This window comes from Cryptotermes secundus, unplaced genomic scaffold, assembly GCF_002891405.2.
Source record: "Cryptotermes secundus unplaced genomic scaffold, Csec_1.0 scaffold216, whole genome shotgun sequence".
In the NCBI taxonomy this organism is placed as follows: Eukaryota; Metazoa; Arthropoda; class Insecta; order Blattodea; family Kalotermitidae; genus Cryptotermes; species Cryptotermes secundus.
In genome coordinates, this window is record NW_019727090.1 from 410,897 (window position 1) to 427,004 (window position 16,108).

At 37.9% G+C, this 16,108-nt stretch overlaps 1 protein-coding gene across 1 annotated transcript in view; it reads right to left on the reverse strand.

Moving 5' to 3' along the window:
- The window catches only part of LOC111864317 (transcription elongation factor SPT6), a 63,513-nt gene that overhangs the window by 23,964 nt on the left and 23,441 nt on the right, over positions 1 to 16,108 (reverse strand). The window contains exons 14-20 of the mRNA XM_023851474.2: positions 14,094 to 14,223; positions 13,091 to 13,270; positions 12,402 to 12,567; positions 6,349 to 6,525; positions 5,654 to 5,869; positions 2,751 to 2,963; positions 713 to 850 (exon numbers count right to left, since the gene is read on the reverse strand). Of these exons, the coding sequence (XP_023707242.1) occupies positions 713 to 850; positions 2,751 to 2,963; positions 5,654 to 5,869; positions 6,349 to 6,525; positions 12,402 to 12,567; positions 13,091 to 13,270; positions 14,094 to 14,223 (1,220 nt within the window). The remainder of the gene's footprint in view (positions 1 to 712; positions 851 to 2,750; positions 2,964 to 5,653; positions 5,870 to 6,348; positions 6,526 to 12,401; positions 12,568 to 13,090; positions 13,271 to 14,093; positions 14,224 to 16,108) is intronic.

Genomic DNA, 16,108 nt, shown 5'->3' on the forward strand with positions numbered 1-16,108 from the left:
CAAAGAGTTGTCCAAGATTCTGCAAAAACATTTCTCTGACTGCAAGATTTCAACATGAATGGTTGCCTGAAACAAATTCCCTAACATATATTTTTTTTTTCCTTGGCACTACAGCCCCAGTGGGCCTAGGCCTACCTCCATGAACTTCTCCGTTCACTTCGGTTTTTCTAGATCTTACACATACAGTAGGACTCCTTGGGCGAGTGATCAGCTCGTCGCAAGGCCTCTACCTGTAGACAAACACAGAAAAACATCCATGCCCTGAGTGGGATTCGAACCCACGATCTCAGCTTCCGAGCTAGCGAGGACAGTGCATGCCTTAGACCACTCGGCTACCGTGACCGGCTAACATACATTTACTACATTAAAATTAAGACATCAATTTCAAACTGGTCTTCCATCCCCTTGGTGGTGCATGACGTTATCAGTGGAAAGAAACCTGTCCAATCACCTCTGTAATTTAACAAACTGAATACATATGCTACGATGAAGGAATCCAACAAATGAATGGTTTTGATGAAAACTTCAGCACAGAGAGGGTTAAATTATGAAGTTTACAATAAATTACCTTTCCTTTTTATTCATGTGTCATTTGGTCTTGTTTTGGTGTTCTACCAACAAGCTTTTAGGCTTAACAGAGCTCCATGAATAAAAAAATTTAGGAAACACTGCTACAGCACACAGGGTGTTAATGTTCGTAATATCTGCTTACCTGCAGTGTATGATATCTTAGACAAAGAATTTCTTCATCTGATGTACACAACTGTGAGAATTCAATCAGAGGATCTTGCATCCTACGAGCTAATGAAATAGCTTGACGTAAGAGTTGAGGATAATCTCGGAATTCATTCTGGAAGAGATATGTGATAAAAGTGTATCAAAACAAAATTTGAATTATGATGGAACTAGATACATACATGAAAGTAAAATGAACGAAAATTACATTTATACGTTAACATGTTTATATAATATCAGACTTAAATAATTATTAGGCTAACAGCATAAAAACTGAAAACTATGCGAGCAAAGGATATTAAACACGAATTCCGCTGTATTTCATACTGTTTCAACTACCTGTTAAGTTTTTGTGATATCTGTGAGAAAAATTCTGCACTTATTTTTGAAAGAGTTGCAGGGAAAAATGTACAATGTACAAAAAAAACTGTTATGAATTGTTCAGTGAATGGTTATGTTCTTAAATCTTATGGATTTTCAATTGATTATGTACTCTACAAATAATGACACCACATAAATAAGAATCTCATATGCCATACAATACAAAACAGCTACACTGTATACAATAAATATCACCCTTGCAAGAAGAACATCCATATAACAAAGCTAAACATCAGTACCCCACACATCTCATTAGATGGTTCTATTGCAGTGTTCCAATTCAATTTTCCTCTCTGAGAATTACATTTCTACTTCTATCCCTTCTTTTATCCCCTCAGTACATCAAAGAAAAATTCAAGACCAATATTTAGACTACACTTATGTTTCTCTCTGTATTTTTATCATTTTATGTTCATGTGTTTAAAAAAAGACCATGTCTGTGGTCAAGTGGTTAGAGTTCCTGGCTACAGATTCAGAGATCTGGGTTCAATTCTGGGCACTACCAGATTTTTTCTGAGAAGCAGTGGGTCTGGAACGGGGTCCACTCAGCCTCACGACGATAACTGAGGAGCTATTTCAAGGAAATAGCGGCTCCGGTCTAGAAATCTGAAATTAACTGCCATGGGGATTCGTTGTGCTGACCACGTGACACCCTCTATCCACTAAAGTTGGCACTAACTTCGCCGACCAGCGGCGGTCACTCGGTCGGCATAGTTCGCTTGCGGACTAAAACGACGGAGTTTTTTTTTTGTTCTGTTTAAAAAAATACTTCACAGGCTGCTGTTTTGCACTGTTCTGGGGTCTCTCTATTTCATAATTTTCCTTCCATAATTAGAAAAAATTAAGACTATTTTGTATTCCTATATTGATGCCTCCATCAAGTGTCCCTTCGGACTTTATTTCACCCCCAAATTTTCTAGCTAACTTCTGGAAATTAACATTTATTCAGACATTTATTTGTTCCTTGAAATAGTCAATGTCTAGTTCATAATTATTTTCATTCCCTATTCCTATAGAATACTGTACTTTACTTTATTTTAAATTCTTACAGAATAAGGTTCTACTGATTTAATTTATCTTCATTCTTCTTTTTGTCTTTCCCAGAAATTGACTTGCTGTCTGCTAATATTACTGTTTTCAAACCTGATCTTTCGTTCCTTCATTTTAACTTTATTAGAGGTTCCATCCAACATGCCATTATACAAGACTGATAAGACGACATTTCCGTGTCTCACTTACTGCCAACCATTCTAATTTTAATACAATCTGTACAATCCCTGTATGAGTTTTTGCAAAACAGATAATAAGATATACAATTTTTCTGACTTTTAGCCTAGAATTATACTTCCTAGGAAAGCATCTAATGAAATCAGGAAATGTACTATATTTTTTACATTTAATCTTGAAGGCCACACAAAGCAAAAAATTCTTATACATAAGATGATTGCATGAAAAATCTTTACAAAATGTGTGCTTGACAGGATTGGTGTAGAAAGTGATGAACCTTCAGGTTCCTTATAAACAGGATCATTTCTTGACCAACTGAATTACTACCACTTACTTCTGCCTCAAGAAGCTGGATAATAGTAGCAGCAGAAGCATCACAGTGGTAACATAATAACTGAATTACTTACCTCACCCTTGATAGAATTTGAGTAAATTTTGGCAAGTTCATTATCACAGATTTCTACAGAAATTGATGGGAACTGTTCATCTTCAACTAACTGAGCAACAATTTCTCTCAAATCTGCAGCCACCATCAATGCTTCTCGTGATTCACCACCCACACAAATCACATGAGGTTTTTTTGTTGCGATGAAATTCCTCATGGCCAATAAGTCTGCTTCCTGTAAGAATAAAAATGACACAAAATGAGAGGCTTGAAGTTCCATCGAGGTAAGAGTTTAGAATGTGATCTTATGGGTTATGACAACATGTAGTCATATAGCTAGTTACCAACAGTTCAGATGAACCTGCTGCTTTCATCTTCAGGGTAAAGGGGAAGACAGATGTAGTATGATTCTTAATAATTTTGACAATTACTAACATTATCACATGGCAACACAACCCAGATGATTGCAATCTAGACAAGAAATATGACCACTAATACATTCATTCATCTGTAATCTGTCAAGACGACAGGTCCACAGTCTCTTCCAAAACAATTCCTCCACTTGATGCGATCTAGAGCTTTCTCCTTCAAACGAAAATATCCTCTTCTGTCCCCAAGGTCATCCAGCATCTTCTTACGTCTTCTACCTCGTCTACTGGTCACTTCTATCCACCCCTCTATCTTTCCTTTAATAACTTCTTTTAGAAGGCAGTTACCGCGTAAGATATGACCAATCCAATTAGCCTTCTGTTTTCTTATTTCGTGTAGGTTATTCCTCTGCTCACTGACTCTAAATAACACTTCTTCATTTCTCACATAATCGGTCCAACTGATCTTCTGCATCCTTCTCCAACACCACATTTCGAGGCTTTCCAGGTGTTTCTGATCTACTGCCCTAAGTGTCCAAGTTTCAGTCCCATACAAAGCGATGCTCCAAACGTAGCATTTCACTAGTTTCTTTCTCAAATTTAAGTCCAATTTGCTGGTAAAAAGATTCTTCTTCTTGCTAAATGCAGCTTTTGCCATGGCAATCCTAGATTTAATTTCACACGTACACCTTCCATCATCTGTTAACAAGCTACCCAAATATTTAAAACATTTTACATTCTCCAGTTGTTTTTGGTCTACAATTACTGAAAAATCAGTTCCATACAGGGTGAAAAATACATGTATATGAACACAAAATATACTAGTATAGGTCAGAAAGCAAAGCGGTGTGCAGTGATTCGATACTTGTGGGTTGAAGGTGGAAGAGGTGCAGAAATTCACTGAACACTATTAGTCTAGTAATATGACAGTGTCCGGCTGCAGTGAAGCATGTATGAATACATTAATATGTTCAAAAATGGCTAAACAAATGTCCCTAACAAAGAATGACTGAGGTAACCATCAATATTAACCAGTGAAAAAAACAATGAACAGGTCACACTCTTTCTGGACAATATGAGAATGACTACTGCCAAAGTGAAAACCAAAAGCAGATCAGTCATGGTCCTGCTAAGGTAATCATCGACCACAGACTTTACTTCTACAAAGTATGTACAAGATATGTTCCAAAACAACTCATGAAACAGCACAGGGATACTCAATTTGACAGGTGTAATTACTTTTTGAAACTGTATCATGAGCATGCTGACATGTTTTTGAGTTCCAATGCCAATAGCAGTGGAACATCAATCTACCACTAACAACCAAGGAGCAAATGTCAGAGTATGGACTGGAAACACATGAAGTTTTGTGAAAGCAAAGTCCAAATCTCACCCAACAAGGAATGGGATGACAATAAGTAATGCATGTTACAGTGAGATGCTGCATGATACACTTAAGAGTAAATGCTGAGATTAACCGCCAAAAGGTGTTGTGTTGTTGCAAGACAATTCTCATCCTGATGCTGTTACGCTCCAGCAACTATGATTTCACATATTACAACTTGACCACATGGCCCTAACCTTGCTCAATCAGATATTCATCTCTTTGGATCACTTGAAGAATCCTTAAAGGACTACTGTTCTCACAGTCACTACAAGCTGAATGATGCATATGTGGCTTACCACTTGATCAGAAACATGTTTTCTAATGGCATACATAAGCTCATGCAATGCTGGGCCAAATGTGATGAACAGCATAGAGGGGAGACTATGAAAAAAAAAAAGTGATGCACTTGTGAGTTACATATTACTGTTGTGTTAATTCTAATACATATGACAGCCATAACAGAAGTAATAAGCAGCATTGGTTTATGTATGTTTTATCAGCGAAACGAGACCTGAAATTATTTGGCCGACAGCTCTAGCCATTTCCTGCAACCTGAAATATAGGGCCAGTGGATGTGCATCAATACTTATCCATAACCCACGGCAACAAAAAAGCTGTAAATATTGTACCATTTCGCCAGTGTGCTGTGACTGAATCCCTTGCTAAAGGAGAACCAAAGTGCTGTAAACATCCTTGATCATTATGGTCATGTCTATGGAGATTCCTGCACAGGTGCTAGGCTAACTATGTTTGATTTTGGGTGAAATGCTTCAAAGATCTCAACAAGGACATCTCTGCTCAGCCTTTTAGCTGTCAACCAAGTACCATCACCATACTGTGCAATGAGCAGAAAGCTGATGCACTTGCCACAGAAGACCAAAGAGCGACAGGGAAATCATAGCGCAGCTTGCCAGTGGACACGATGCCATGCAGGAGATGATTAAAGCTTCTGAAGTCTTTGGGATACCATAAAATTTGTTATTGCTGGGTTCCCCGACTGCTGACAGACAAACAAAAATGAGCATACATTGATGTGACATCACAGATGTGTCAGCTATACACTGTTGAGGGCAATGACTTCCTACCGAACATCGTGACTAATGATGAAAGGTGGTGGGCATCACAAATTTTTTCCCAGAGCTTCTTTCTTATTTCACTCATGAACAATACCTTCTGTAACTTCTCTTCTTCTCGAAATGAATTTTTCCTCTTCATAAGGTGTGGAAGTCTAAGGTAGTCTGTGCAGTCCCCATCTGGTCCTACCATGCAGGCAAAGGCAGCCTGAGAGTAGTCAGGAACATATGCCACAGCCATCACTCGAAGCCCCTTTCCTGTGTCCCACTCTTCTTCATCCTCATCAGCAAACTCTACAGAATATGGAGCCACCTAAATCAGACAAGGAATTATTAATTATATCAAAATTCCAGTAACTAGAGATGTTGAAATGCAAAAATAAATTTAACATCTTTGTTTTATTGTAGCTTCAATCTTCAGAATTCCTTATTGACATTCGTGCTTCCATAATACAAATCAGTGCTTCCAGAGTTTCATCTAATGAGCTATAATTTTCCGCTTTATACTGTTATGCTATAACATTAATTACTGGGTGGTGGGGAGGGTTTTTTACTGTTAAAATGATTTCCATCTTCGTTCCATGGAAAATCTCATTACTTTCAAATGCTTTAAAGGTCAGTCTCCCTTTATGTAATAATGAAAGTACATTTTTGTCATTTCTGCATATTAGGAAGAATAAAAGTTTGTAATACGGTCAATTTAAATTAATGGGTTAATCTCTGAAGCTTTCACTTGGTGAATTATGCACAAATGTTTCAAATTTCACAGACTAACTCAAATGGTGAACTAACCTTCAACCAATTGTACAATTTTCTGCAGCAAGTTTTAAGTACTGCTTCCCGTGCCTCAGCTAGCAAATGTGTCTGCAATTCCTTCCTCAATTCAGGAAGCAGTAGACGTGTAAGAGCCAGCTCTACACTCTCAACCCTAAGAGAATTCCATTCTTGAACATTTTTACTAAACTCATCCTGAAATAACAACAAACGATAAATTAACATATTACTACCATAATATTGCAGATATTGTAAAAGTAATGATTATGAATCAATCAGAAAATATCGGCGATAGTGTCTCAACCTACATTATAGATATCATGGAGAAAGGGGGTCTAAATTCTGGACTGAGATACTGGTAACTGCCATCAAGACTACAACGAATTTTAATCAACAGTGACATGAAAACAGAAATATGTGGAGGTGAAACTCTTGGAAAATTTGAACAATAAATTGTAACTGATAATTTTTTTAAACAATTACAATGCTGAAAAAAAAAACCATCAGAAGAGCTTAGGCAGAATATTACTCTACAATCAAAAAATGTCCATCCAAATCTTGAATTTTTAAAACTTTGTAAACAACTGACTTATATACATCTTATTACAAGGGTCTAAAATAAAACATTTCACTGACATTCCCTTTCATTTTCTCACACTGTAGTATATACAAGAAAGTATGGCAACTGTGAAAAAACTGATCTCAAGAGTCTGACGTTTTGAGGCCCCAATAATATGAAATAGTAGTTTTCAGAATGCTAGCTGTCTACCTGTAAGCACACATGCCTTGTTAGTGACTGAACAGTTTGATGGATCACACATATTCAGTATTTATGAGTTTACCCCATCTTAACCTTTAAGGGACGAATATTATATACAGGGTGTCCCATAAGGAATGTGCCAGACTTTGGGAGGATGTTCCTTATGATAAAGTATGCTGATATAACCCAAAACACCTATGTCCAAAGTTGAATGGTTATGGAGATAATGGCCAGAGAAGTGTGAAACTTTGACAGGTGTTACACACTTGTTGATTACCAAATAATATTAAAACTGGCAGGAATATGTGGTTTCTGTAATGTTAATAATGTATGTAACATCAAACTAACTTGTGAGTGACATGAAGCCATTAAACTGAACTACAAAAAACTCACACGCCATGTCGTAGTTGTCGTTAGGGTTCCAAGTACTATACATAACACATGAATGGCAAGCACTGACATAACATGGCTGACTGTGCATTCTAGTATGCGAGTGTATGCGGCTAGTGTGAGCCGTTATCACCACACTCAAGGACAAATACTGATAAGACTTGTCAGCTGACAGGTACGGTGCATGGACCCGCCAGAAGACCACACTTTTCTCGGGCCATTATCTCCTTAACAGTTCAACTTTGGACATAAGTATTTTGGGTTATATCGGCATACTTTAACATAAGGAACACCGTCCCAAAGTCTGGCACATTCCTCCTGGGACACCCTGTATATCTTCAGCAAGCAGCATCCCATGTTGGCCGAATGTTATATTTATATGAGGTAGGACATGTGCTCTCTTTGGGAGTGCTGACAGTTTGATCTTGGTTTGAAACCAAAACAAACCCACGCAAGGTCATGTCAGTGGCCCATTAGTTAGCTCTGAACAATGAAATTGTTTATCAGGTACTGGTTTCAATACTATTTACATTTAGATATGACTGTTTATGACCTGGTCAGCCAAATAGAGCCCAGCTTTGTTTTGAGAACTGAGGAGTAAACATTCATCTGTGCTTGCAGATCAGTGCTTCCAGAGCTTTCAAGGAAGTGTGACGTATTCAAGGATTGGTTTTCAGTAGCAAATTCTCAGTTAGGAAGTCGGTTTCAGACTCATATATTCCTTTATATATCATTTTTATTTTGTGTCTTGGAAGAGGTATAAACCTGCTGAGCCAATATTACTTTGTGAGTAAAAGGCATATTCGCCACTGTGAGTTTCCAGTGTTGGACTGGCACTCTTTTTGACTAGTATTATAATTACTTTGCATCACCATTTTGCGAGTATTACTAACAGGTATGTCGCTTTGTCAATCGACATAATTTACGTGATTTTGCTGGAAACCCCCTTCCCCCAAGATGATTCTTCAATCGCACAAGGCAGATATCACGGTCAGTGGCATTTCTCAGGGAGGCCAAGGTTATCTGGGGCCCAACTGAGTCGACTGGAGGTGAAATATTCACAACATTGGCCAACCAAAGGGAAATAAAGATCTTGTTGTTGTGTGTGTTCGCTAAATAAGAAAAGCAGCACAATTTTCTATTGTAAAAACTGTGATGTTCGCGGACTGCTTCGAGAAGTGGCACACGCGCATCAAAATGTGAGGTATCGTAAACTGTGCTGACGCAGCTCAAACTAGCATACAGTCTGAACAAAATATTACTGTATATAGTGTGATTATATTTACAATATCACCAAGTCTCAAGGTTGAAAAAAACTACAGGAAAGTTCTCTGGAATTTCATAACACATATAAAAAATGACACAAACTCCATCAAAAGTGCAAACAATATATATTATATGTCTTTGATCTTGCTCTCTTCTACACTACACATTTCGGCCTCTATCGGCCATCATCAGGTGTATACTCTTACGTTACTGCCACACTGAACCCAGTCTAAAATTTAACATTTAAAAAACACATTGTTACTTTCTTCGTTATTATCAACATCTACCTCGTTGATATCTGTCTGGTATGTAGATTATTTTGCACACGTCAATTTTGGTTTTCCTGTAGTAGCACTATAAAATCTTTAGTTATAATTTTAAAATCCTTTAAAATTTTCTCTAAATTTTAAATTTAGAGAATTTCAAATTTAATTAATTTAATTTCAAATTAAATGAAGATTCTACCATACTTAACCAGTAAACTTGTGTTCCTAAAGCAATACATAGTTTCGAGCCACAGGTTTTAAGAACCAAACATCTGAGAAAATTATAATCAATACAAATTTGATATCAGAGATTAGAAAAGGCTAAAAGTGAAACGGAATTATTTCAGATGTTAAATCATTTCAAGACACAACTGAAAATTCATAGCTCTGTTGGTTTGGGTACATATTTTATCTATACGACTATAAGCCGGCATCAGATATAAGACAACCACTAAATGGAATGGAATACATTTGAAGGAAAAACAATTGTATTAGTTTGTCACAAAAAAATCTTAAGATTAATTTCCTAGCACAAACGTAAATTTTATAATGGCCAAGTTTAGTTCCATGGAATGTTTGTAAATTGTGGCAAGAGTAATGAAATATAGTACTGTATTTTGAATCTTTTGACATTGTTATGATATTCCAAGACCATGTGAATTTTGAGATATACTATAGGTGCCAGACGTATAATTTCCCTGGAGGCTGTTGAATCACATTTGCTTTTTAACCAAAAATATAAGACATCCCTTAATTTGTTAATAAAATGAAAATAAATATCATCACCTTCCTCTCAAGTAAATATGGTATGTGGGATGAAAAATAAAATACATTCAAAGAAATTTAAGGAAGATATCACAACAAGAAATTCTAGACAGAGAAACAGATAAAATTGAGAAGGTACAGTGAAACCCCAATTTAAGCTTTCTGGAAAACAGACCTACAATAACGGTTAAATTTAGTTAAACTGATAATCACTTCCAAAAAACTGACACTTCAAAGCAACACAAACAGTACAAAAAGTAACCACTTCCAGCTGACACAGAAAATGAATAAAGAATGGATGACAATGACTATGCCTATTACAAATTAAAAAGATGCCAACCTTATTAATCTGTGCATAATTTACTGCATACTGTGCAAACAATGACCTTGAACTACGCAAGGGGAGCCACATGCAAGTTGGAACACACCAAAAAATTCCGTTTAACGCTAAAATGAGATGCCAAACATGTGCAGCAACCAAATTTCATACGTAAAACATGGGTATACCCTTAAAGAGAGAAGCATTAAATCAAGGAAAATAACACACATTAGACATGTGAAGCTTTGGTTGAGACCACAAAAAATATGTTTTAAATGTGTCAGTCACTTAAATTGGGGGCTCAGTCTTCAGAATAAACTGAAAGAAAAAGGAATGGTGAAATGAGGCTGAACTCCAACTCAACAGACAAAGCAGACAGCTATCTGCATTGTCTCTGTACCATTAGTAGATAAGAATGAACAAAGCATAACATGTCACATTACAGTACATGTTACTAAACATGGTGGGATACTCAAGACAAGCAAGGTAGAACTTAGCAAATTCCAAAGGTTGGCTTGCTTGGGTATCACAGGAGCAATTCGAACATCTCCAACAGCTGCACTGGAGACACTCCTTGGACTCCCCCCACTGTATATACAGTTGGAGGCAGAGGCCAGGGCAGGAATCTACCATCTCCAGTGCAATGATCAATGGAAACCTAAATCCGATAGTTTCAGACATGCATACATAACTCAGGACATGAAAAAAGAATCCATATTACAAATAGGGTCTGACAAAATGATACTGAGACATGTATATGAAAAACCATTCAGTCAGATTTCCTGACAGGAGTGAGTGGGAAGACGGCTTTCGGCCCGATAGAAAAGGGGGACTGATCTGGTACACAAATGGTTCCAGGATAAATAAGGGCACTGCAGCTGGTGTGTTCTGCTATGGCACGAGGCGGAAACTTAGTTTCAGCCTTGGGCAGTATACAACAGTATTCCAGGTAGAAGTATATGCCATTAAGGCATGTATTATGGAGAATCTAGATAGGACCTACAGAAATAGGAACATCTACATTCTATCTAACAGCCAAGCTGCACTTAAAATGCTTGACAAACACCAGATCAACTCAAAATTGGTCTGGGATTGTCACCAAACTCTCATGGAACTGGCCAAACATAACAGGGTACAACTGATATGGGTGCGAGGGCATGAGGGTATTGCTGGAAATGAAATAGCAGACGAATTGGACAAGACTGGAGCTGAACATCCATTCATAGGACCTGAACCAGCCTGTGGCATCTCTATAGGAGTTACCAGAAAGGCAATCAGGGACTGGACAAATATGAATCACAAGAAATACTGGGGATCCTAAACTGGACTTAGGCAAGCAATGGGACTCATACGAGGACCCTCTACTAAAAGAGCAAAGGAACTGAAGTTAAACAGGAACCAGCTACGATGGGTGGTAGGACTACTTACAGGACACTGTCACCTCAAAGGACACCTCTTCAAATTGGGACTAAGTAACAGTCCAACTTGTGAGAGGTGTCAAGAAGAAAACAAAACAGCCACACATATCCTGTGCGAAGGTGAGGCCTTAGCTTATTTATGATTGCGCCACTTGGGTCAATATTTTATAGAATCAAGTGACTATTTCGATGTCCCCAAGTACAAAATCCTGCGCTTCATTCAGAGTGCAGGATTGTTGAGGAGATAATCAGAAGGGGAGGTACAATAGATCACTGTGGTCGCAGTGCAAGGGCCAAGAAGGCCCACATGGTGAGATAAAAAATTTCATATTCAGGCATTTAAGTAGTACAGAAGCAGAATCAACCATGCTGGTCACTGTCACACATGAACTATTTCTGTTATAAATATTTTCAATAGCTATTTTTATGGTGTGAGTATTGGGACATTCTTAGATTAAAAAAAAGAAAACAAGCAGGAAAAAAAATGCTGCTATATTACACAGCAAAAGAATACTCGTGAAGAACTATAATCCATAAATTTTACACTCATTATTTACTCATGGAAATGAGCCCTTCTTGAGAAGCTGCCAATTGTACAGCTACTCAAGAATTTCCCAGCATTTTATGGAACCAAAAGGTTCATTACCATGTTCACAAGAGCCCTCCACCGGTCCCTATCCTGGACCTGGACAGATCCTATGGATAAATGACGTAGGCTAAGGAAAATAGATATATCTTAGAGAGATAGGATGGGATGGTGTGGATTGGATTGATCTGTCCAGGTCCAAGGCTTTTTAAACATTTTCGTAAGAAGCTTATTTTTTACACTGAGAGGGACCCACCTACATGGTTACACTTATTATTGATTGTTTTAATTGTTATCTTACTCTGTAGTAAAGCTGCTTCACTTCTTCGATGTAAGAGGGAGAAGTGATGCCATCAATATTTTCACTTATGGAAACTGTTATCAGTCTGTCTGCTTCAGCCAAGGTCAACTTGAGATACTGATCACCAGTTAGATCTCTCACAGGTTTGCTTTTCACATATTTCATGCTGCAACAAAAATAGTAGAGAAACATTAGCTTACTGCAGTCACACATATTTCATACCCCAAAGAAACATTACTTCCCATAATGTATGAAACAGGAACATGGATATAGGCAGTATATGATTTTTCAGGATCACTGATAAATTAACAATGGATAAAATCTGAAAAAAAAAGGTACCTAATAAAATATGAAGTGAAAACACTACAAGAAATGGACAACAGTAATATGAATTAAATTAACATGGTAAATCATCTCTGAGTGGAGACCAAGTACTAAGCAGAGAATACAAATGGAGAAAGACACATACACAAAAGAAAAAGTATGGAGGACAGAGTGACAGTGAGAGAGTGAGAGAGAGTAGCAGAATTTATTTGAGGACAGAAAAGAAAAGAGGTGGCTTTTTCATCGGATGAATAAATCTGGTGCAATCAACAGTAAATGGTGATGATTATGTAGGGGAAGCTGTAATGAGATTCTCTGTGGCTTCAATATGACACATATTTAAAGCACAAGACAGCAATATTTACCTGTAACATGGATGATTTTCATCTATCTCCTTTATCCCCTTCTTAGTTGGCTTAATGTTAATTTTGGCACGTTCGAAAAATGTCTCACGTACACACTTCCTAACCAAAGGATCACGTGACAGCTGCATTGCAACCATAAATTTGGCTGCTCTGAGGACTTCCTCTCCTGTGGTGAATTTACTACGAAAAAAAAAGCAAGTACATTATCCTTACTTAAACAAATAAATGAATCTTAAAATTATACTTCTATCTGCAACATATAAAAACTAACTCTATGATAGTAGTAAAAGATTTGATATGTTACCATAAATTCAAAGCTACTACTGTACAATCCCGAGCAAGTGCTTCTGAACCTCACAACTCATTTCGGTTTTAAAACCCACCTTAGTGGTATCTGCAATCCTATCATCTTCCACTCACGGGCTGCTTTGTGTGTACCTGTGTATGAGATCATGGACAAGACAGGCATATGCATGCACATGATGTTATGTTGAAAAGCAAGCTTGATGATTAATAACAAGTATTAACATCACATGCTGATCACACTGGCTGTGCAGTCTAGGGCACCATTTCTCAACTGCTAGGTCGTGGCCCAGTACTAGGCCCTCATCTTATAGAAAAAAGAATTTACTGGGCCTCTGTCTCACAAAGATTGAGAACCACTGGTATAGAACATGAAATGTCTATGCCCATTCGAACACCGGAACTGTGGGTTCAAATCCCGCTCAAGGCATGGATGTCTCCATTTAGTCTGTGCAGGTACCGGCATTGCATCAGGCTAGTCCCCAATCCAAGGAGTGCTACCAACTATCTACGGTTAAGAAACGGAAGTGAAATGAAGCACTTCATGGATGCTCCAAGTGGAAGCAACAGGAAATAGACAAGACTGACAGACAAATAGATTAGAATTACAAGAATTTATTCTTCTCCCATAGGTGTACTTAAATTATATCTTAATATTAAAACTCCAAAGCTTAAATTAAAGCATCGAAAGTGGCCATACTTGCTGATATACTCCTTTGCTATTTCCATTGGCTCTGTAGGCTCCTGCTCAACCTCATGGCGCTGGTAATTGTCCCGCAAATTCTCACCAAACTGCTCAGGGGTCAAGCCAAACTTCTTTGCCAAACCATCTGCAAATTAAATTGCAGCAGGCACTTGTTAGATTGTGGATCTGGATATCCCACAGCTCTGACCATGTTTTGGTTACAGTACAAGAATGAATTGCGACATTCTTTGCTGTAGTATACAGGTGAAGAGGGTGAAGTCCATAGCCTCATATGAATAGACTGTAAATTTCTGTATAAGATGGATATGACATCTTAACATGTCATGCACTACTCTGTATCTTGGTGGGTATGATGTCTCTACATGTCAGGCAGGCTTCCAACTACACTATTGTAGATATAAAGACAGTAAGCAATGCTTGCTAGATATTATAATTATTTCAGAGTGTGTCAAGAAAGTACTGACTGCTTGATAGCTATCCTGGGTTCAAGTTCTTGCGAGTAAACATGGCAGGTCCTAGCAAGATACGTGAGAATGATGAGGTGTTATATGAACTGTTGCAAGAGAATTAACACATCAGTGTGCTTGCTTTATAGACTGGCAGAAGGCATTTGACCGTGTAAATTGGACCGAATTAATGCAGATTCTAAAGGAAACAGGGATCGATTGGCGTGAAAGAAGACTGATTAGTAAATTGTACATGGATCAGAAAGTTAGAGTGCGACTAGACAGAGGGAAGACAAGAAGTGTGAAGATTGGAAGAGGAGTTCGACAAGGATGCTGTTTATCACCAATTTTGTTCAACTTGTACAGCGAATGTCTTACCAAAGAAGCTCTGGATGGGCTTGGAGACTTCAAATTAGGAGGGCAAATTATTCAAATGGTGAAATATGCAGATGACCTTGTGTTAATGGCTAAGGAAGAAACTGTGCTACAGGGTATGATTGATAGACTAATCGAAATTGGAAGGTGCTATGACTTGGAAATGAATGTGGAAAAAACAAAAGTAATGAAAATTTCGAGACAACCAACCCCAGTCACAATAAAGATAGACCAAAAACAACTGAAGAATGTGAAATGTTTTAAATATTTGGGTAGCTTGATAACAGATGATGGAAGTTGTATGTGTGAAATTAAATCTAGGATTGCCATGGCAAAAGCTGCATTTAGCAAGAAGAAGAATCTTTTTACCAGCAAATTGGACTTAACTCTTTGACTGGCGCGGGCGTGTTTTAACGCCCGGACGATGCCAGCCGTTCCCTGGCGTTGGCGTGTTTTAACGCTTTGACAATCTCTTCCCTTCTTTGCTCTCTTGGCACACATCAACCAAAGACATATATATGATAGTTTTTGTGCATGTTTGTAAAGAACCCTTGTAAACTTTGTGGGGGTCTATATTACTGTCAGAACCCTCTGAGAAGGAAAAGGTCAGAAAATATTTCACATTCATTCAGTTTCACCATGGCTTCTTGCAGCAAGTGTCTTCGTGTTCCTACAGACCAGTTGGAAAATGTTGTGAACGAGATTTGTTCTGATGATGATAGTGGCGATGAAATAATGATTCCTGAATTGGATGAAGTTGATAGTGACAATAATACAGTGATAGACAATGATCCACAAGACAGTAATCATGAACATTTACCTACCACGAGTGCGGTGCCTGACACGCCCATCTCATGAACGTACGGAGACATTGTACCCCCAATATTTCCATTTGCTAATAGTTTCGGGATCAAAATTGATATAACACATAAAATGCATCCCTTTTCTGGATTAAAATTATTTCTGGATGACGACTTGGTAAATCACATCACAACTGAAACCAATCGCTATGCTCACCAGCACTTCAACACACATGAATTAGCTCCTCACTCTCGAAAACACAATTACAATTATGTCACATCAGATGAAATCTGGACATACTTAGGAATTGTGTTCATGACAGGAATCGACAAACGCCCTGAAATTGAAGAATATTTGTCCACTAGGCCCCTATTTCACACCCATGGT